At 46.6% G+C, this 22,169-nt stretch overlaps 1 protein-coding gene across 2 annotated transcripts in view; it reads left to right on the top strand.

Annotated features, from left to right (window-relative positions):
* Positions 1-21,830, top strand: part of XDH (xanthine dehydrogenase) — a 62,687-nt gene extending 40,857 nt beyond the window's left edge. For both annotated transcript variants that reach the window (XM_070428948.1, XM_070428947.1), the window contains exons 21-36: positions 667-791; positions 1,541-1,674; positions 2,078-2,165; positions 3,376-3,462; positions 6,690-6,881; positions 7,056-7,201; positions 7,976-8,057; positions 8,584-8,679; positions 9,752-9,880; positions 10,703-10,777; positions 12,930-12,982; positions 15,110-15,224; positions 16,226-16,291; positions 17,896-18,084; positions 19,512-19,688; positions 21,245-21,830. In XM_070428948.1, coding sequence (XP_070285049.1) covers positions 667-791; positions 1,541-1,674; positions 2,078-2,165; positions 3,376-3,462; positions 6,690-6,881; positions 7,056-7,201; positions 7,976-8,057; positions 8,584-8,679; positions 9,752-9,880; positions 10,703-10,777; positions 12,930-12,982; positions 15,110-15,224; positions 16,226-16,291; positions 17,896-18,084; positions 19,512-19,688; positions 21,245-21,295 — 1,805 coding nt within the window. In that variant the 3' untranslated portion in view covers positions 21,296-21,830. The remainder of the gene's footprint in view (positions 1-666; positions 792-1,540; positions 1,675-2,077; positions 2,166-3,375; positions 3,463-6,689; positions 6,882-7,055; positions 7,202-7,975; positions 8,058-8,583; positions 8,680-9,751; positions 9,881-10,702; positions 10,778-12,929; positions 12,983-15,109; positions 15,225-16,225; positions 16,292-17,895; positions 18,085-19,511; positions 19,689-21,244) is intronic.
* The last annotated feature ends 339 nt before the right edge of the window (positions 21,831-22,169 follow it).

The following is a 22,169-nucleotide window of genomic DNA, read 5'->3' as shown; positions in this document are numbered from 1 at the left end:
TAATGTCGTGGATTTGGAAGACTGTCTGGGGAAGGTAACAGCCTCAGATGTCTGGTCAGCCTCGGATCTGTCAGGCCTTTAACCACGTGGACTCCTGGCCCTCCCCCTACCCCACAAAGGCCGTTCCCACCCATCTTCAGCTAGCACTCTCCCTGGCCCCCTCCTCCTCCACCATCCACAATGTGAAATCAGGTGCATAGCTCTAACCCCAGGGCAAAGTTGTGAGTAGATAGGCCCCTTTTGGAATTTTCTATGTTTCTATTGTGCATTGCTAAGTCACTAGTAAGTTAACTCACTAACTGGCCTGATAGCTTCCGTTCTGGAAGGTATTTTTAGCTTTCCAATCACCTCTATTGATTCTTTCTTTATCTTTTCCAAAATTTTACAGTAATAGTTTGAATCTCTTCGATTTCCACTGGCTGCAGCATGAAGAGAGCTTCATGCCCAATGCATTTCAGTGTCATTCTGGTTTCTTTGTTGAGGTGGGGGGTTCAGCTCCCAGATTGCTAAGACTGAGACTCCTTTTCACACCAGTTGGGGAACCTAGAGGTTACCTGTGAGCACCTGATTCTTGCCTTGGGCACTTGGCAAGTACACACTCTTCTTAAGCAAACATGTCCCCTCTGCAGCAGCAGGCTCACTGTGGGGGTCTTGTTGCTTCCCCAGGTGAGTTGTATATTGGTGGCCAAGATCACTTCTACCTGGAGACTCATTGCACCATCGCTGTCCCAAAAGGCGAGGCAGGGGAGATGGAGCTCTTTGTGTCCACACAGAACACCAATAAGACCCAGGTGGGTGTCCTTTGGGTCAGCTCAGGGGCCTGGCAAGGACACCAGGGAGCTCCTGGCATTGTGGGAAATGGGAAGAGGGAGACCTGGGTTGGTCCAGAAGGGAATTAGAGAGTAGTGGTCCTGGACCAGACCCTGTCACCAACAAGCTGGTGTCACTGAGCTTGTTATAAAATCATTCTCTTCTATAAAATAGGGCCTGGTAGGGTTGGTGTAATGATTACATGGGTCTTAATACTTGGATAGAGCCTAGTGTTAGCTATTGTGATTCCAGTGCTATATGGCCTTGGTCACATTGTATCTGGCCTAAGCTTCCTTGTCTATAGAATGAAGGGGTTGGGTGATAGCTACAGGAACCACTAAATTATCTGCAGCAGCTTAAATAGTCCTCACTTCTATACTGCCTATTATGTGACAGTGGAGGCCAGCGTTTTTGGTAGCCGGTTCTACACTCATGACCCACCAGTTCCTGGCTCAATGGAATGAGTTTTGCTCTGAAAGTAGCTGTGACTAGCTGCTTGCCCCTCTGGTTAAAAGCAAGTGCCTGAGTTCAGTCTTCAGTGACTGATTAGTGTTGGACCCCAGCATCACTACCCAAGGGTCAGCACTGGGAGGAAGGGGGACTCTCGAATCTGGGAATTTCAGATTCGCAGCAGTAATTAGGCCTGTTCTTATCAGGCAGGTTTTGGGTGAAAGCTGAAGTTAAGTCCAGATGATGTGTTCAGAGCAAGTATGTTTTCTTTTGCCCACAGAGCTTTGTTGCAAACATGCTGGGGGTTCCAGCAAACCGGATTGTGGTCCGAGTGAAGAGAATGGGAGGAGGCTTTGGAGGGAAGGAGACCCGGAGCACCCTGGTATCCACAGCAGTGGCCCTGGCTGCACACAAGTGAGTCCTCCCCATGGGCTCTGGGAAGAAGAAGGCTGCCTCTGCCAGGGAGGCTTTCTGGATTTCCCTCTTTGGGAAGTAGATTCTCTTTGCTTTTCATTTTCACAGCCTTCGGTTTTTAGAACTTTGGGGCATAGGGGTGAAGATAACATCACGTGGTTCTTAGTGTTCTGATGCCTGTGTCCTTATCTCCCTACCTGGCTGTGGGGGCCCTGAGGGCAAGAACACTGCTCACATCCTGCATTCCCCACCTTGTCGGGCCCAGGGCCTAGACAGCAAAGCAGGGGTGCTGAGTATACCAGGTGAACAAAGAAGACTTCCCTGCTGTTTTCACCCCCGAGAGTCACAGGGCTGGGCTGTTTGGGGGGACCCCAGTTTTCTTACCCTTGGGTCTTTCCCTCAGGACTGGCCGCCCTGTACGCTGCATGCTGGATCGTGATGAGGACATGCTGATCACTGGTGGCAGACATCCCTACCTGGGCAGATACAAGGTTCCAGATGTTGGGGGTTGTGCCAGGGCAGGCAGTGCCACCTCCTTAGGATGGACTCTCACTTTTCTTAGGACTATCTGTAAAAGTTGTAAAAAGAAATAGCCACCGGAGACATTCATATTGGCCAACATAGAGGGGTGATGCTGTGGATGCTGGCAGGCCTCCTAGTGTCACAGGGTGGGGGTCCCAACTTTTATGAAAGTTTTTGTCCACTCAGGTTCAGCAACATAATTGGTCAGCAGACCTGGGAAAATCCTTCCTGCAGGATGGTCTAATGATAACGTGTTCACAGCTGGTTGTGAAAACCAGAATGACTACTTAATATTTTACAATAAGAAACAAAACTTCCCAGGGCCTGTATAGGCACAAGTTGTTAGAGGCACACGTTGGTAGGGTGGGCACCTGCTTTGCCAGATCACGTGTGGCTGTGCATTGGCCAATTTCCCTATAAGACAGGCCTTTTCTGGGTGACCAGTTCCTGTTCTGACCCTGAATCCTGTCCCCTTGCACACCAGTACCACCTTTCAGGTTCCAGTCTAGTTCTGTGAACTTGGGCGTCCTCTCTCTCCACGAGCTGGCTTTGAACACCTGCACTTTGAACTCTTCTCATTGTTTCATGATTGAACTTCCCCAAAGGGATTATATTTCTCTTAATTCTTGTGGGCTTAAAGAAAGTAACTTGGTTTTTGGGGGTCCCACTTTCTTCACTTATCAAGTGACCCTTAAGAGTTTGTTTCGATGATTACGTATGGTGAGGGGTGTCAGAGCAAGCTGAAGCTCTTGTAAAGTGTAGCTTTTATTGTTTTCTGGTCAAAAGCTATGAGGAGAGAAACCAGCCACTTTCCCAGTTTCTTTTCCCAGTCCTTCCTGCCTGCCCTGTCATTACCAACACTATATTTTCTATATTTTTCCAGGTAGCAAAAGTGGGAGGGGACAGGTGGAGAAGATAGACAGGGGTAGAACCAGAAGGCAGGAGTAGATAAAAAGGAGGACTAGTGTGGGGAGAAGGTGTTCCAGGGTTGAGCCCAGGGTACGTCCCTGGGGAGATGTTAGTTCCTTTCTTCTGGTTCTGATGATGTCTTATGTTCACCTTTTTTCATGGTGTGGTGTCTTGCTCTTTCTGTTTCCCCCAGGCAGTGTAGGTGGGAGGGGAGAGGTAGAGATAGACAGAGCAAGGGGACTGTTGGGAAACCACTCTCTTTCTCATCAGGTTGGCTTCATGAAGACGGGGAGGATTGTCGCCCTGGAGGTGGAGCACTACAGCAATGCCGGGAACTCCCTGGATCTCTCTAGGGGTGTAAGTAGGGCCTCTTCCAGCACGTTGGGGTGACTGGGAGCTTAAGTGCGTGCCCCCCGCCAACCTATTCATACAGCCAGGAACACACCTCCTCCATTCTTGCCTGTTATGTTGCAATAGCTTCCCAACTGGTCCCTGCCTTCAAAGATTCTCCATCCTTGGTTAATCTCTAAAGCACAAAGATGAGCATCTTTCTTCTCTGATTGGAAACTCATCCTTCTTGTGCAAGATATTTTAACAAGCAAGCAAAGTTAGTTACAAAACTTCATATATAATATGGTGACATTGTGTGTATGTGCATGTATGTCTAGCGATATGCATGGAAAAGTCTGAAGGAGATACACCAAACAGTGATTGGATGGGTTAAGGGGGCAGAGGGGGACACACACTGTCATTTTCTACATTGCACATTTCTGTGATATTTGAATTTTAAATAAGGAGTTGAGTTACCTTTTAAAAAAAACAATTTATGGAAATATAGTTTACATACCATAAAGTTCACCCATTTGAATGATATAATTTCATGGTTTTAAAGTCATGCACCATCATCACCATCCAGGTTCTGAACATTTCAATCTCCTCCAAATGACCTCTTGTGCCCATTTGCAGTTACTCTTGTTCCCATGCCCAGGACCAGACGTCTACTAATCCACTTTCAGTCTTTGTAGATTTTCCTTTTCAAATAACTGGAATCATGCACTGTGTAGCCTTTTGTATCTGGCTTTTTTCTCTCAGAATAATGTTTTTGAGTTCATCCATGTTATAGCATGCGTCGTTCCTCCATTCATTTTTATTGATAGATAATATTTCTTGATATAGACCATATTTGGTTTTCTATTAACTACTTGTTGAACATTTGGTTATTTCCAGTTTTTAGCTTTTGTGGCTAATGCTGCTTTGAACATTCTCCTAAGAGTCTTGTATAGACATATTTTTGTCAACCTTGAAAATTAAGTTATCTTGGTGGTACTCCTTTTAAAATTTTTTTTAAAAAAAACCTTAATTTTATAACCATACTAGTTACATGTGCATAGATTCTTGTTGTAAAGAAAAAGTCATCTCTAGCTGGTTTGGCTCAATGGATAGAGCATTGGCCTGTAGACTGAAGGGTCCCGGGTTCGATTCAGGTCAAGGGCACATGCCTGGGTTTGGGCTCGATCCCCAGTAGGGGGTGTGCTGGAGGCAGTCAATCAATGATTCTCTCTCAGCATAGATGTTTCTATCTCTCTCACCCTTCCTCTCTGAAATCAATAAAAATATATTGTAAAAAAAGAAAAAGTCAAACATTTCAGGAAAAGCAGAAGTTTTTCACTATCCACCTCCCCAACCCCTCTCTGCTAGGAGCTCTCTAATCGGCTCAATTAGGGAACTTCACACTTCAGCTCTGCTGTAAAAATTGTTCAAAAAAGGAAATATTTTTAGTGTTCTTACAGTTCATAACACTGGCTTCTTGGTGTTGTAGAAAAATCAGATTGAAAAAGATGTAGTACTTGTCCCCAAAGATTTTACAAGCTTTTAAATTCAATCCAGCAAATATTTATCAAGTGCCTAGGGTGGCAACATGAGAAAGCATATAGCATTGTTTCTGCCCTCAGGAAGTTCCCGGCATGGTGAGGGAGACAGATAATAACAGACAAGAGAAAATAAAAGTGTAAGTTGATAGCATGCAAAGGAAAAGCAAAGAGGGAATTGAGACATACAAAAATTGTTTAGGATGACTAGGACTGAAATAATTAGACACAAAAAGCAACCTGTGGGAAAGAGAAACTGTGTGAGGAAGTAAGCTAAAACCCAAATGAAACAGCCCAGCTGGTGTGGCTCAATGGTTGAGCGTCTGCCTATGAGCCAAGAGGTCATTGTTCGATTCCAGGTCAGGGCTTGATCCCCAGTGCGGGCATGCAGGAGGCAGCTGATCAGTGATTCTCTCTCATTACTGATCTCTCCCTCTTCCTTCCTCTCTGAAATATATATATATATCTCTCACCCTTCCTCTCTGAAATCAATAAAAATATATTGTAAAAAAAGAAAAAGTCAAACATTATATATATATATAATCAAACTAATAAAACCCACACCCAAATGAAACAAATAAAAGCTACCATTTATGGCTTCAGAGAGATGAGTTATTACACCTTAAGGAAAGAACAATATGCTATAAAAATGGACCAGCCAGAGAATAAAAATGAACTCCTGTGAATCATAACCGTGGAAGCAGAAGTTTTGAAAGAACATGGAGGAGCTCTGCCCCCAAAAGAGAAAATAATGTGGAAATAAAAGGAGAGAAAATACGAAAAAATTGAGAGCCAGTCCAAAAGATCTATATAGTAGAAATTCAAAAGGGAAGAATGGAAAAAAGAGAGAAGTAAACTCTCAAGAAGTAATTCAAGCAGTTTCCCCAAACTGATGAGCATACATTTTTAAGTTGACTTAGTAATAAATGCCCAGAGAACTAAGCAAGTGGAAAAATAAAGCCAAAAATTATAAACTCCAGGGGGAAATGTTATCAAGCAAGAGAAGTAATCATAGCATTAAACTGACTGTTGATCAGATGGAAATATAACTATATGGGAAGGACAGGGGACAGGAAGTAGGTGTGCATTCAGGGGAAGTGGGTTTGGTGGAAATTAAATCCTCAAAAGTCTACAACTGGAAAAGTTAGGGGTGGCAATATAAGCACATGCTTAAAAATATGGATGTTAATTAAATAGCTGATAAAGAATATCACAGAGAAGAAACATAGGATTACTTTTTTTTAGATAACCTAATGAGAAGATTTCAATAAATAACTAATAAATATGGTTTTGCCAAAGTCCAAATAGACTGTACATACATTGGGTCTTTTTCTTGGATTGGTTGGGGGCCAGGAGACTTCTCTTAATATATTTAACTAGATGATACAATTGCATGGTTTGAAATTTAAAAGATGCAAAGGACATATATGAGAAGCCCCCCAGCCACTTCATCTCTCACCACACACTTCCCTTCCTGAAGGCAACTATAATCCAATCCTTTCAACCTATTTAAATGGGAGGATACTCTGTCCTCCTGCAACTTGCTTCCTTTTTCCTATCAACCTTACATTTTTGAGATTATATATTTTGAAACATGCAGACCCAGATTGCTCATTTTTATTTGTCTGTAACAATGCTGTCCAATAAAACTTTTTGCCATGCAAATATAAAAACTAAAAAAGTTGTTCTCTCCCATTTTGGCTCCCTCTGCTTTAGGTAATGGAGCGAACTCTACTCCATATGGACAACGGCTACAAAATCCCCAACATCCGGGGCACTGGGCGGCTATGCAAGACCAACCTGTCCTCCAACACGGCCTTCCGGGGTTTCGGGGGGCCCCAGGGAATGCTTATTGCCGAGCACTGGATGAGTGAAGTTGCAGTGACCTGTGGGCTGCCTGCTGAGGAAGTAAGCCGGGAATTTGGTGGCACAGGTCAGAGTGGGCTAGCCTACTTTGTGTTTTGGGTATCTCCCCTGGGGACAGAGGACAGGCAGGGGCTGATGAGAGGGGCCGGAAGCTTAACTGTAGGATTTGCCCTCATCTCACGCCAACAAGGCCTCAGTGTCTCTCTCCTTGGGAAGGTGCGGAGGAAGAACATGTACAAAGAAGGGGACCTGACATACTTCGACCAGAAGCTTGAGGGGTTCACCTTGCCCAGGTGCTGGGATGAGTGTCTGGCAAGCTCTCAGTATCACGCTCGGAAGAGTGAGGTTGACAAGTTCAACAAGTAAGCGCTGGGAGGGGAGGCGTTTTATATTCTACGGCCTTTTTGCTGAACTCAGAATACAAAGCTAATAGTTTAATGAATAACTTATGAGGTTGCTGTATTTGCCAACTCGTTCATAGGCATCCCTTTAAGATTGTGAAATGATCTTAGCCCGGGGCAGGTGGGCTCAGCCTGCATTCGATGTCATAACCCCTCAGTGTGGTATTTTTTCATCTTTGCCTGCCTCCTGGTCATACCACATTCTATAGACACCAACCCAGGACTGAGAATGCCACAGTTATGCACCTGCCTATAACACTAATCTATAAATGTCACCGTGGCAGTCACCCCACCTCCTTGGGTCTCAGTTTCATCATATACAAAGGGGGTAATTCTGCTGGCTCTGTCTTCTTCGCTAAATTATTGGGAAAACCAAATATAAAGCACAGAGGAGGTGCTATCATTATCATCAGTGAGCCCCAGTCCTTCCCTGGGATGAGCACAGTCCAAGGTCACCAGGACAGTCTGACCCAATCTGAATTCCACTTGGGGAAGAAGAGTGATGATTCTTTCAAGTCAGATGCTCAGGGGCGGGCCCTGCTCCGGTTGCACTGAAGGTCCCAGAACCCAAATCCATGCCTTTCCCATTCTGTCCACACAATGCAGATATCACACTGACTCTTTGGGCAGCTCTGAGGATGCCTAATATCAATTTTAAACTATTGCCAGAAAACTTGTTCAACCAGACGAAAATAGGATAGAGAAGATACTATGAGAATGTTCCTTTTTCTCCAGGGAGAATTGTTGGAAAAAGAGAGGACTGTGCATAATTCCTACCAAGTTTGGAATATCCTTCCTTACTCCTTTTCTGAATCAGGTAATTGCTTTATATAATTCTGTCAATTTCCAGGAGACTGGGGCCCCATTTCCCCCTCTTTTCAAGGGAAAGCCAACTGCCTCTGGTAACAGAGCTGACTAAGGAGCTCTTTGCTGTGTAAATGAATTTGCATATCCTTTATTTGTACAGTATGCCACAGGACAGCCTGAGACTCAGAGACCTGGGGTCAAATTCTAGTTCTCACCCTTCCTGATTGCAGGACCATGGACAGTTACTCGGCTTCTGATCTTATTTCTTCATTTATAGAGGGAGGACAAAGATATTTAACCTCCCTCCCTCTGAGGATGGGAGGCAGAGAGAGCGAGAGCTAAATAATTTTTGCAAAGTGCTGAAGGGTTGCCTAATTAAACCATGAGATTTATACTGCTTTAATTTTTGTCGGGAGTTTATATCCAAAATGTTGCTGCTGGTTCTCTTTTCCCTGAGCTGCAGTACCTTTTGTCTCAAGCCTTAAGCTGAACTAGAATTGACTACCTTTGTGGCTGGCATTCTTCTCTCCCCTCAGGCAGGAGCCCTGATTCATGTGTACACAGATGGCTCCGTGCTGCTGACCCATGGGGGCACTGAGATGGGCCAGGGTCTCCACACCAAGATGGTACAGGTGAGCGGCCTGCGGACTGTGGTATCTGTGTAGGGGAGATGCTGGGAGAAACTGAGGGATGGGATATCCCAGGAGGAGAATCAGGCCTAGACTCTGGTCCTGGCTCTGCTGCCCATTTAAATGTGACCTTGAGCAAGGGTTTCCTCATTTGTGCCAAGGGGTTGGCCTTGTGTTGTCTGAGGTCACTTCCGTCACCAACACTCTAGGATTCTGCGACTATGTGTAAGGTGGGTGTTGTGTATATAAAGGTAGCTAGTTCCGCACAAGTGAGCCGCCTCACAGTGGAGTTGGATGGTGGAGCTGGATGAGAGTGAGCACACCTGCTTGGCTCCTGGGGACTGGCCAAATGGGATTTTTTAAAATAAGGGTTAGCTTTAAATGGCACTTTACAAAAATTTTATTTTTCAATTGCACTTTACACTCAATGTTATTTTGTAATAGTTTCAGGTGTACAGCACAGTGGTTAGACCAGTGGTTCCCAAACTTATTTGGCCTACCGCCCCCTTTCCAGAAAAAATATTACCCAGCTCCTGGAAATTAATTTTTTAAAAATTTTAATAGCAGTTACTCATCGCCCCCAAATGCACCTGTGGCCATCACCGCCCCCCTGGATCGCTGCAGCGCCCACGGGGGGGCGGTAGTGCCCACTTTGGGAATCACTGGGTTAGACAATCCTATACTTTACAACGTGTTCCCTCTGATTTTTCTAGTACCCACCTGGCACCATACACAGTTATTACAATATTATTGGCTATATTGCCCATGCTGTAATTTACATCCCCGGGATTATATTGTAACTACCACTTTGTTAAAAGACACTTTCATCACCATGAGGTTTAAAAATTTTTTCTCCACCCAAACCATTCCACAAAGTGCTGCTTCAAGTTCAAGCAGACGTGGGAACATTCCAGCCTCAGTAGAATTATAGTTTACGAAACTGTCTCCTTGCCTGTACCTGTGAGCCTGAATCCTGTCTTGGGGGAAAGGCAGCCAAGTCCCACGCTCTCCCCTTCCCTAAAGGAACATTCTTAAAGAATCTTCTCTATCAGATGTATGTCGTCTTTCTTCGCAGGTGGCCGGCAAAGCTCTGAAAATCCCCACCTCTAAGATTTACATCAGCGAGACGAGCACTAGTACAGTGCCCAACACCTCTCCCACGGCCGCCTCTGTCAGCACTGACATCAACGGACAGGCCGTCTATGTAAGGAGCCTCAGGAGCCAGCGGAGCGGAGGGCCAGACCAGGGCTTTGGGCCCAGGGAGTCCCTGGGATGGGAGCTGGGGAGTGGTCCTTGCAGGCTCTTGGCTGTGACCATGCCTTGGGCTCTCTTACTGAGCAGAACCCTGCTCCTCCAAATGCTGAGCTGAAAGAGAGAACCACCATCACGTCCATCAGAGTCAGGAAGGATGAGGGGAGGAGGGGGAGGAGAGTTGGAGAAATACAGGGGATTCTGGGGAGACATACTCTTGGTGTGAGAACTGGCCACTGGACAGTGGGCTGAGATTGAAACAGGGTGGGCCAGGTCAGACCTACCTGCTTTCTCTCCCAGGTGGAGGATATCATCAAACAAATGTGAGACAGTACCTCCTTAGAGAGCCCTCAAGCATTTTACCTGCTGTCAGTGTGAGAACTGGCTTAGGAAGTGCTCTCCAAGCACAGGACAGTGGTGATCCCTTGGGAAGGGTGTAGTGGTTTCCACCCTAGCCTCGGTGATGTCTTAGAGCAGCAGTCACCAACCTTTTGGACCTCACAGACCACTAGTGGTCCACGGACCACTGTTTGGTGACTGCTGCTCCAACAGTTTTCTTAAACCATCGGTCATCAACCTTTCGGACCTCATGGGCCACCAGTGGTCCATGAACCACCGGTTGGTGACCGCTGTCTTAGAGGGTGACAAGACTGTTTGAATGGTGCCCTGGGCACAGCATCCCTGGGAGGTGGCTCGGTGGAGGCTCTCAGGTTTTCCCTGTGCTGGGGCATGCAGAGGGCTGACGGGTCTGGTGTGTGGTGGATGTGTTCTTTAGGAAGCTTGTCAGACCATCCTGAAGAGGCTGGAGCCCTTCAAGAGAAAGAACCCCAATGGCTCCTGGGAAGACTGGGTAAGTCTGAGCTTCTCCAAGTCGCTTTTGCAAATGAGAGTGAAATGAAGATCAGGAATAGGAGGTGTTGATCTAGTCACACAGCGGGGAGAAGTTGAGGGAGTCTGCATGCTTTCACAGGACAAGTAGATGCTCACTCTTGCTGGACCCCATTTCTCAGTGGTGTTCACAGTTGAGGGAAGTCACTGAGAAAAATGTTTGATCCAGGATTTTGATAGCTCTGTGGGAATTAGGGGTTTGGCTACCCTGAGCCCCAGAAGACAGGCTCAGCAAACACACCTCACTGTGAATTCTTCCCTCAGCCTAGTCCCACACTTCATTCGTCCACAGGCTTGATCAGCTGGGTTTTCTTCAAACTCTTTTTCTCAGAGGTCTGCCCCTACCAGCCTCTCCCCTTACCCAGCTTTGGAGTCCGGGTCCACTGAGATTCCATCTGTGAGGAAGCGGGAGGAAGACATTGTACAAGGGTTATATCATTCCTGTGGTTTAGGGAGTCACACAACAAGCACTCCTAGTAAGAATGAACCCGATTCTCTGATTTCTGGTTGGGAGGCCTGCATGTGAGAAACCCTGGGAGGGAAGCTGCAGGAAGGCTCTCAGGTGGGAGACTTTAGCTTCTCCAAGATGCAGAACTATTAATGGTGGCCCTGCTTCACCATTCCCTGTATCAGAATGGGAGAACTGGGCACAGCAATGACACATAATATGTGACTGCACATGAACCAGCTCAGATACTACAATAGGTTCAAAAACTGAACTCTTTTGGGGGCATGCAGGAGGCAGCTGATGGATGTTTCTCATCTTACGCAGCCTCCCATAACCTCTCCTTCCCTTCCCATACTCATAACACCACACACATAAATGCCTCACGGAGGGAGGTTGATTTGGGTAGTTTAGGTTTTAGTGTGGATTTGGAAGGTGATGTTAACGTTTTCAACAACAGCCTTTACAATTTGTTGACCTGAGCTTTGTCCTCAACCATGAGCTGTATAGTCCAGTGTTCTTTATAAGCAGATAACCTCAAAACAGGCCACGGTCAAAAAGACATGCTCAGGAATGATAGGCACCAAATCTCCTACTGAGTCTGTACTGTATTGAAAATAAGCCATTAGTACCACTACCACTATATATGCATATATTTGATTCCATATACATATGGTTAAGGATCTTAAAGAAACTTTTCTAAACCTCTGTTTTCTCATCTATAAAATGAAGATAATAAGAATACTGATTTTACAGGGTTGTGCTGCATATTAAGTCAGATGATGTGTGCAAATTATTCAACAGCATCTGGTACATAGTAAAGAGCTTTATTATTGACAATAATCATGATGCAAACTGTAGCAACAATAACTTAAATCTTAGTGCTGTGCCAGTGCTAGGGATACCCTAGAGCAGCGGTTCTCAACCTGTGGGTCGCGACCCTTTCACAGGGGTCGCCTATGACCATCGGAAAACACATTTGTAATTACATATTGTTTTTGTGATTAATCACTATGCTTTAATTATGTTCAATTTGTAACAATGAAATTGGGGGTCACCACAACATGAGGAACTGTATTAAAGGGTTGCGGCCTTAGGAAGGTTGAGAACCACTGCCCTAGAGAATGTATGTAGTTTAGGAGATAGGGTGGATGGGTAGACAGATGGATAGCTTTATTAATAGGAAAGTACCAATACGAACACAGGCATCAAATAAACAATGTAGAGAGTTGCTGTTGTAAAGACCGAGGCAATGGAAGAGTGGCAATGGTGTGTGTGCTACACCAGAGAAGACTGGAGTCCTTAACATCAGGTATTTGCTCTCTAGGCAATGGGGAGTCATTGAAAGCTCTAGAGTAGGAGAGTGACATGGGCAGTGCAGTATGTTAAGATGATCACTCGGCTGGGCTGGGTTACACAGCAGTAGGGGGAGGCAACTTGAGGCAGGAAGACCAGTTAGGAGACCATTGTAGTGCTCCAGGCTTTGATGTCAAGGACCTGATGCAGGGGGTGGTGGTGAGGGTGTGAGGTGAGGTGTGGAAGTGAGAGTCACCAGTCAAGGGTTGATCAACTTCCAGATGAGGAGGATGAGCATACAAAGGCTTAGTCCTGGGTCATGGTTACTGGAAACCATGCTTACCCCTTCCTGATGGCCATTTTTTCTCCTCAGGTCAAGGCCGCTTACCAGGATGCAGTGAGCTTGTCTGCTACTGGGTTTTACAAGTATGTACGGTGGTGATCTTACCCATCTCACAACGTGCTGTCATTATGGCCTCTTAGGTCCTTCCTAATCCTGAATTCTATCAGCCTGTGGTCAGGAGAGAACAGTTCCACGAAAACTCTGACCTCTTCAGCGTACTTCCACTCATTTCAGTGTAAAGATGCTCTAAAATACGTGGGGTTACCAAGCTATGTGCCCAGGAGGCAAAAGCATGAGCTGCCATATCAGAGACCCCCATTCTAGTTCTGGTCTTAGTGGACTATTGCCCTTGGGGAAATCAGTGGTTCCCTCTGAACCTGTAACCTCATTTATGACAGAATGGAACAGTTACCAACCACTCCTCTGTCAGCACTCCCCTGTGACAACCAGGGCGTCCTATGTTCTGAGTTACCTACACATGCTACTTTGTACTATGCATTAGATTTCTCTTCTTTTCTTTTCTTTTCTTCTCTTTTCTTTTCTTTTCTTTTCTTTTCTTTTCTTTTCTTTTCTCTTCTTTTCTTTTTTCTTTTCTTTTTTCCTTCCTTCCTTCCTTCCTTCCTTCCTTCCTTCCTTCCTTCCTTCCTTCCTTCCTTTTATCATGCATTGGATTTCTTTATGGAGACTTTACTTCAAAAGAATGAGAGGAAGCCTGGCCAGTGTGGTTCAGTGGTTGAGCATCAACCCATGAACCAAGAAGTCACCAGTTTGATTCCTGGTGAGGATACATGCCCAGGTTGCGGACTAAATACCCAGTAGGGGGCATGCAGGAGGCAGCAGACCGATGTTTCTCATCAATGTTTCCATCTCTCTATTTCTCTCCCTCCCCCTCTCTCTAAAAAATCAACAAAAACAAAAAAGAGAATGAGGGGAAGATTTAGAGCATACAAGATGTGAAATTCAACAGAACTTAAAGCGAGATTTAGAAAAGAGCATGTACCTTGTGTAACTTTAAAATTCAGTAGCTGCATGAAGAATTAGAGACCCGGCCCATCTGATTTAGAAGCTGTAAAAAGACAGGATCTTATCGACTTGTCAGCTACAACGTTTTAGCTTTCTCTGGGAAGTTTAACGAGGACCTTTTCTTTCATAGATCAATAGATTTGGCAAACAGTTCAATGTTTACTTCAAAAGGTCTTTTTTGTAAATATATATTTTTATTTTGTAGGCAAAGTAATGTTTTGCCAGTGCTCCCTGGGTTATATAACATTTGGCGTACACAAACATAAGCTAGTGCAGGTTTTCTCACAAATTCACATTCCATTTTTGGAGTTGATAAACTGGGGTTAAATACAGAAACACCCAGATGAAGGTGGGGAAGCCAGAGGTCAAAGACAGTGGTGGTTTCCCCTGGGAGAAGCCTTCTCCCTCAACCCTGCATTGGTGTTCTTCTCATGTAGATTCTGGTCACATTAGCTCACATAATTTCTGTGTAATGTATAGAATACCATAGAAACTACTATAAACTCTAGTGTGAGAATATACACACACATGTACACACACACATATATGGGACTCACGCAAAATTAGAATTATAGAAGATAGGATTGAAGAAGAAAAAATGTAAGAGGCCATCTGCTTTTATTAATAACACTTTCCTCAAATCATTTGTTGAAATTTAGAAGGAACCAATAGAAGAAGAGTAACACAGGCAAGAGGCTACTTAAAAGTGCACCCAGGCTGGCCTGAGATACTGATCTTGTTAATTTCCACCTTGAGGAAGAAGGGCAGGTGAGCCTGTGGGAACAGCCCAGGAGCCAGCGCAGGAGCCTTCGGTTCTGAGATCTTGAATTCTAGCTCATAGATCCTCTGGGGTGTGACTTTCACGTCCTTCGTGAGCTGGGAGAACTCTGTCGGTTTCCACCACGTAGAGGCCAGCACGCTGACTCTAAACATTGCTCAGCTGTACGGAATGATTCACCCGAGGGTCACTGGCAAAACAAATCAGTGCTCTGAAATTCCTGGGTTTCATTCACAGGTTAAAATGTCCACAGCACATGGGCTACTGGGAAGAACAGCTGAATGAAAAAAATAAACCCTTTGGGTCTTAAGATTTTGTGGGACAAGCCATTTGTGTGTGAGTTTTTTGGGGGGGGGCGGGGGCATATTCATTTTAATACACATGCAGTATCTTCTCTTTTCTCCCCCAGAACACCCAACGTTGGCTACAGCTTTGAGACCAACTCAGGGAAACCCTTCCACTACTTCACCTACGGGGTGGCTTGCTCAGAAGTGGAAATTGACTGCTTAACAGGGGACCATAAGGTAAGATGTTTGCAAAACTTCAGTACTAAGGGCGGGGTGGGGGGGGGGGGGGAGGAGGGGGTAAGAAGAGAAACAACTCTATTATAATACAAACCAAAGACAAACTCTGGTTGGGAAAATAATGCCTTATATTACGGCTTGGGAAACTTCCTTTAAAGCACCAGAGAGTAAAAACTTTAGGCTTTTGGGGCCACGAAGACACTGCCTCAACGCTATCTTTGCAGCACGAAACAGCCAAGACCTATGGAAAAAAATGAGTGTGGCTGTGTGCCCCTAAAGCGTTACTGACACACACTGAATGTGGATTTCACACAGTGTTCATGTCACCACATATTCTTTTTATTTCTGTCTGTTATTTAATGATGTGAAAACCATTAGTAGCTCACAGGCTGTACAAAGACAGGGGACCGGCTGAATTCAGCCCATGGAACGTAGTGTGTTGACTCCTTCCTTACATGAGCTTCCCAGACTCAGGTTCAAAGCCCCAGGGACTGCAAGCCTGTCCCTCCCACTCACACGTGGGTGTGTGTGTAGTTATTTTGGATTACTGAGACCTTGGTCACTCCCACCCCTTCCCCAGCTGCTCTAAGAACTCAAACTTCAGCAGTGACGGTGGCAGTGGAGACTGGGGACTGCCTGAGCATGCCCAGAGCGCTCTGCTTGCGGAAGTACCATCCGGGTTGGCACTTCATAGTCTAGGGCAGTGATGGTGAACCTTTTGAGCTTGGCATGTCAGCCTTTTGAGAAACCCTAACTTAACTCTGGTGCCGTGTCACATATAGAAATTTTTTGATATTTGCAACCATAGTAAAACAAAGACTTATATTTTTGATATTTATTTTATATATTTAAATGCCATTTAACAAAGAAAAATCAACCAAAAAAATGAGTGACATGCGTGTCATAGGTTCGCCACCACTGGTCTAGGGTTACCGAGACCCACCTATCATTCCACACTTCCCCTTCTTCTCAAGCTGCTTTTACTTCCCTGTCCACTGTAGAACCTTCGCACAGACATCGTCATGGATGTTGGCTGCAGTCTGAACCCTGCTATCGACATTGGGCAGGTAAGGCTCACAGGGAACCTGGGTGGTGATGGACTCGGCTACTGATGTGCCCCATCCCCTTCCCAGGGCCACCAGCCGTAGCATCTTGTCCAATGTCGTTTTTACGTGGGTCTGAACATGTTACCAAGAGGGTCTTCCGCAGAGCAATGCTTAGATGGATGAGAGACCAACCAACTTTTGAGGCAGAAGGCAAATTAGTGGATTGATCTAGAAAGGGCTCTCAAGCCTCGGAGAACAAGATGAATGGGGAAAATACTGGGCATACAGATGCATGCACACACACATGCCCGCACACACATGCACACACAGTCACAAGCACACACGCACAGTTTGAGAGGGAGCACAGTTGGACGGAGATGGAGTTTGGAATCAATGTGCAGGCAGTGAGGTCTGAGGTCAGCAAGCTTTCCCCTCCTCCTTTCTCTCCCACCCAGGACAACAATGGCTGAAGCCTGGGTTCGAGCAAGAGGGGTAAAGGGCTGGTCAAAGAAAAGCACTTTTAGAAAATACAAGAGTATTGGACAGAGCAGGTGGAACAGGAGGAGACTGAAGGCGGAATCAGGACCGGAAGTACTGAGCACCTGGTAGAAAACGTGATGAATATCTCTCTAGAATGGACAATTACTGAGTATACAGAAACGTCATCACTCGTCCAATCAGTTCTTTCATTCATTGAACAACCGTGCACAGGCGCTGAGCTGGGCACCGCAGACACAAAGATGATTAGCACCTGGTCTCCCCTAAACACTCTTGTTTGGCTACAGGGCACCACCTATCCGATTGTGAGAGCGAGGCAGGTGCCCCCAAACAGACCTATAAGCTAGTGCAGAGGCACGCCTTTTCCCAGAGGGCAGGCAGGACTGGGGGTTCAGAAAGCCTGCAATCTACAGTGGGGCCTTGACTTAGGAGTTTAATTCGTTCCGTGACGGAGCTCGTAACTCAAATTACTCGTATGTCAAATCATAAAGTGAACGAGTAAGACATGTGATGCTGGACTGATGTTGTGGCGTTCACTGTGACGTTCGCTGCGCCAACTAGCGGTGGGGTATCTGAAGCTGGCTCGTAACCCGAATTTTAGCTCGCAACTCAAAGCAAAAAAATCCACCGAGAGACGGCTCGTATCTCGAAAAACTCGTTAGTCGGGACACTCGTAAGTCAAGGCCCCACTGTACTATCAAAAAGCTTCTCCTCTCTCCTGGGGCTGCTCAGAAGTGCTGGGTCCCACAGAAGGAGCGCAGGCCCCTGCGGGCACTCAGCACCCCTTAGCCTGTGAGCTCTTGCCTCAGTGCGGAGTGACCATCTCCCCAGTGGTGACACAGGAGGAACATGTGCACTGCCCTGCGGCAGGTTTTAATGGGAAATTATGCTACCACTGCATGGGCCTCCGGAATCGCCGATGAGTTCTAAAACTGACCTTCAGTGCCAATGCCTGGCGAAGGCCTGGAGAGGTTGTCCCGGGTGGTGAGGGGCCAGGTCAGCAGTGCAGGGCTGTTTCCAGCTTCGTTCCAGGCCCCGCTCTGGTGGCCTGGTGCCCGTGGTGGAAGCAGTACCTGTCCCTGGGGGATGGGGAGGCAGTGTGTCCACGGTGTCCGTCTGCCCTGCAGGTGGAAGGCGCATTTGTCCAGGGTCTGGGCCTCTTCACACTGGAGGAGCTGCACTACTCTCCCGAGGGCAACCTGATCACCCGCGGCCCCAGCACCTACAAGATCCCGGCGTTTGGCAACATCCCCACTGAGTTCAGGGTGTCCCTGCTCCGTGACAGTCCCAACAAGAAGGCCATCTACGCATCCAAGGTACTGGCTCCCTGTGGGCTGCCTTCCTGTCTGCACTGTGGGAGGCCCCGGGTGGTGACAGGCCTCTCCACCCCCATGTGGGTCTGCAGGTGGCTCATCTGAAAAGAGGGCTTGACACCGGCTTTGGCAATGGTGGTGGAGGGGCGGACAGTCCTGCCTGAGAACCAGGGAACTGGATTGAACATGACAGCTCCTCCGTGTAGCAAGGAGTTCCTTAACCCAATCCTATAGGCCAAACCCTGACCTACACCCCCGTCTCAGGTGTCCATCCTTGAGGTTTGGCCCTAGACACGATCTCACAGATCCAGTAACACTGTCTCCTATAAGAACCAGCACATTCACTGAAGATGGGGCAGTGCCTCTGTGTACCCCATCACCTCTTTCAGGGGCTGCCCCTGACCTTAAGACTTGATCAGCATGCCTGAAGGATGATAACCATCCTCTGTTTCTTCCTTGTCCCCAATACGTATGGAAAAATGGTTGAAAATTGATCAAGCTGATTGATCTAGTCCTAGGTCTAAGGAAGACAGTTGATCATTTGAAAGCAATGAAACCCACCCATTTGCTCATCTCATGGCTACATCATCATGGGAGTATCTGAGACACTTTGTAACCCCTGCCACTGGCTCATGATAAAAATGCAGTTCTGGCCTAGCTGGTGTGGCTCAATGGCTGAGCACTGACCTATGAGCCAGGAGGTCACAGTTCGATTCCTGGTCAGGGCACATGCCTGGGGTTGTGGGCTTGATCCCCAGTGTGGTGTGTGCAGGAGGCAGATGATCAATGTATCTCATCATTCATATTTCTATTTCTCTCTTCCTCTTTCTTCGTCTCTGAAATCAATAAAAAATATTTTTAAAAAGCAGTTCTGGGTGACCCACCCCTAGAAATTTTGATTCTGTAGATCTGGGCTCGGGCCCTGGAACATGCATTTTTTACAAGTGTCCCTAGTAATTCTGATGCACAGTCTCTGATCTGTGCTTTGGGGGACAAAACCACCTCTGCTAGAAAGTGTTTTAATTCATGTTCGTCATGGTGCCTATATTCCTGTAGATGCTGTGCGTATAATTATGATGCCAGTACATGTCGGGGTCGGAGTTGCAGGTAGATTATTTCGCTAGGCTCATCACCGCAAGGAAAGGGTTAAACATTCGTGCCAGATTTTGTTTGTTTATACCCTGTGACTATTTAATATTACATTCCATGGTACATTAGATTTGCATGGTGTCATCAAGGAATCACACAGTAAGGATTCAAAGAAATATGCTGACAAGGTCGAGTCATTTACTAGAGTCACTGTTCTGGGCCCCTGATTGGTTGAGGCCTGTCAGTGCTGGCAGCTGGTGTTCCAGCATCACTGGCCCTCCTGCTGTGGGGACTGGGGCTTCTCGGCCTGAGTTCCTGTTTCTCACTCTGTCCCCCCCTAGGCTGTCGGGGAGCCACCTCTCTTCCTGGCCGCCTCCGTCTTCTTTGCCATCAAGGATGCCATCCGTGCAGCCCGAGCTCAGCATGCAGACAATAATACAAAGGCGCTCTTCCAGCTAGACAGCCCTGCCACCCCGGAGAAGATCCGCAATGCCTGTGTGGACAAGTTCACCACCCTGGTATGATGGCTCTGGAGCACCCACTCAGTCTGGGGGAGGCCAGGGCACAGGCCCGTCAACTGCAGGGGCGAGTTCTGCCAGGGGGCAGAGGTATTAGGCTCTCTTTCAACCACACAACCACACACCGGTTAAGGCCACCCCCCACTCTCTGGTTGAGGCACGCCCTTGAACTTGCAAGCAAAGAACAATAACTCCCATTAAAGCTGCAGCTTGTAGAGGGGCCTCCTTAGAAAAAGGAGGGCAGTCTATACACCCATGGATTTCATTATTTTCCATGAAGATGAGGGTGATAGCTAAAGCTCCCGAAGAGCCTAATTGTTAGTGTCCACCACTAGCATGTGTTTTGAGACCCTTCTCTGATAAAAACACTGTGTGAGGTACAAAGGAGATGGAGAGAAAAAGAAGAACGAGCTAAATAATCAGATGACCCACAGTTGTTCTGTGATTACCATGTGCCATGCAGATACTAGGGACACACGGGTGCCCTTGAAGACTTTGCAGCCTTTTAGGAAGCCACGTGATCTCATTATGTGGGTTACCACATTGGAGATATTTGTAGCAGAATAGAACAGGAATTCCATGGACGTTGGGATCATTTGGGGAAGGCCCTATGCGGTACTCATAGTGGACAGTGCCTGGTAACAGGAGGCTAGGCTAGGATAGTGTCTTCTACTGTTAGACCCTCCGAAGCAGCCTGCGCTCTGAGTTTGCAATGGCAGCCTCAGTTGAAGTAGCAGAACCAGGTTCTTCCCAATCCCCAAGTTGTATTCCTGGGTTATTTGGTGGGAAATTTGATAGGCCCTTGGGGTTTAGAGGTGAAGTAGGTACTTATGGAGCCAAAGTGTTCCAGGGATGGGGAGGGGACAGGAGAGCCACTCGGGCAGGCACCTCTGCCATCCCAGATCTCAGCACTGAGAGGAAGGGAGGCGGATGCGTCTCTAGTCTGGTCATCCTTCAGGTCTGCCAATAGCGTTAGCTGTGGGGCGGGAGCTACCAGGCAGGGAGGATGCCTACAGCTGTGCAGCAACCTTCGCACAGCCCAGTACCTTCCATCATGGCCCAGTGCTGACAGGTCCCCAAACCCCATTCCCCGAGAGGGGAAGTGCTGCATGGCTCTCTATAAACCGCACAGGTTGCTAAGTTAGCTCCTTGTAAACAATCTGATGCACAACTCCATGACTTAATGAGCCCCTTTGCTGTGTTAAAACACACCAGTGATTTAAAGTCCCTGCAGGGGACTTGACCGAGCAGCTGGTTCTATGCTTTTGAAGAACTGAGAATGTCTCCTAGAAGGGACTACTTCTGAATTTGGTCATCCCTGTACCTGCGGAGCCTCCTAGAGTGCCTGCCACATGAAGAGTGCTCAGTAGAAAGAAATGAATGACTAGGAAATTAAGGGGTCTGCCCGGGGGGCATCTCCAACAGCTGGGACTGCAGAGTGGTGTTTGGGCTTAGCATGGTCTCTGGCAGTGGTGGGAGGCGGCATGTACAGAGGGTGAGGGGGGCAGGCGCTATGGGAAGACCCTGGCAGTGAGTTCTCTGTCATTCCTTTCTAGAGTGTCACTGATGTACCAGGAAACTATAAACCCTGGTCTCGGAGGGTCTGAAGAGAAAGCCCCCAGGGGACTCTTCTCGTGTGAAGCGTGGAACATGCCCTGAAGAACATGAATCTATGAAAACTGCAGGATGACAACACAGAACAGTGAATGCATTGGAAGATTCTGATAAAAAAAATGTGATTTGTAAACATAATGATAAGCAAATTCAGACCTATTAGGCTCAAGGCCCAAGTGGCTATTAGGCAATGAAGGGTCCTTTCAGGTTTGTTTTAATCATGTATATGATTAAATAGATTCAGGAAGTGTGTATGCTATGTCCCAACTCATTGGACAGACTATATAACCTCAGGTGCTGACAGTGTCTGTCCTTCTGGAATCCCACAAACCTCCAGAAGCTTGAACGAAAGCTACTTTAAATCCACATGCCTTCCTCAGGCAGCCTTTCCTTCGAGCCAATGAACATCATATTATCACCTCAGATCCATACCTAAAAAATTTTAATGGGACAATGTGGTGAGATTCAAGCCTCTAACCACCTTTGGGTCATTGGAGAGAATAAAGAATGAAACAAATTCAAGGTTAATTTGGTCTAATTTTGTTAAGTTGCATAAAGTAAGATTACTCCATAACACCCAAACCAACAAACCCAATTATTGAGTGCCTACTATGTGGTGAGTTTCTTCTCTTCCCCGTTGTGTATTAAAAACAATCAGTTATAAAAATCTTCCCATGAAGCCGGAGTACTTTCCACCCAGAAATGATATATAAAAAAATCAAGATCAGCCAGAAGAAAAGCAGTCAAGGAGCTGGGGTTCTCATCGCAGCTGTGTCTCTGTCTTTACCTTGGAATGTCACTTCCATTTTCTGCACTTCATTTTACTGCAAAATGAAAGGACTGGACTGGAATCATCTCCAAGGTCTT

The sequence above is a fragment of the Myotis yumanensis genome, unplaced genomic scaffold, assembly GCF_028538775.1.
Source record: "Myotis yumanensis isolate MYYU_CA2020_CCGP unplaced genomic scaffold, mMyoYum1.0.hap1 SCAF_11, whole genome shotgun sequence".
In the NCBI taxonomy this organism is placed as follows: Eukaryota; Metazoa; Chordata; class Mammalia; order Chiroptera; family Vespertilionidae; genus Myotis; species Myotis yumanensis.
This window is presented reverse-complemented; position numbering and strand designations above follow the sequence as displayed.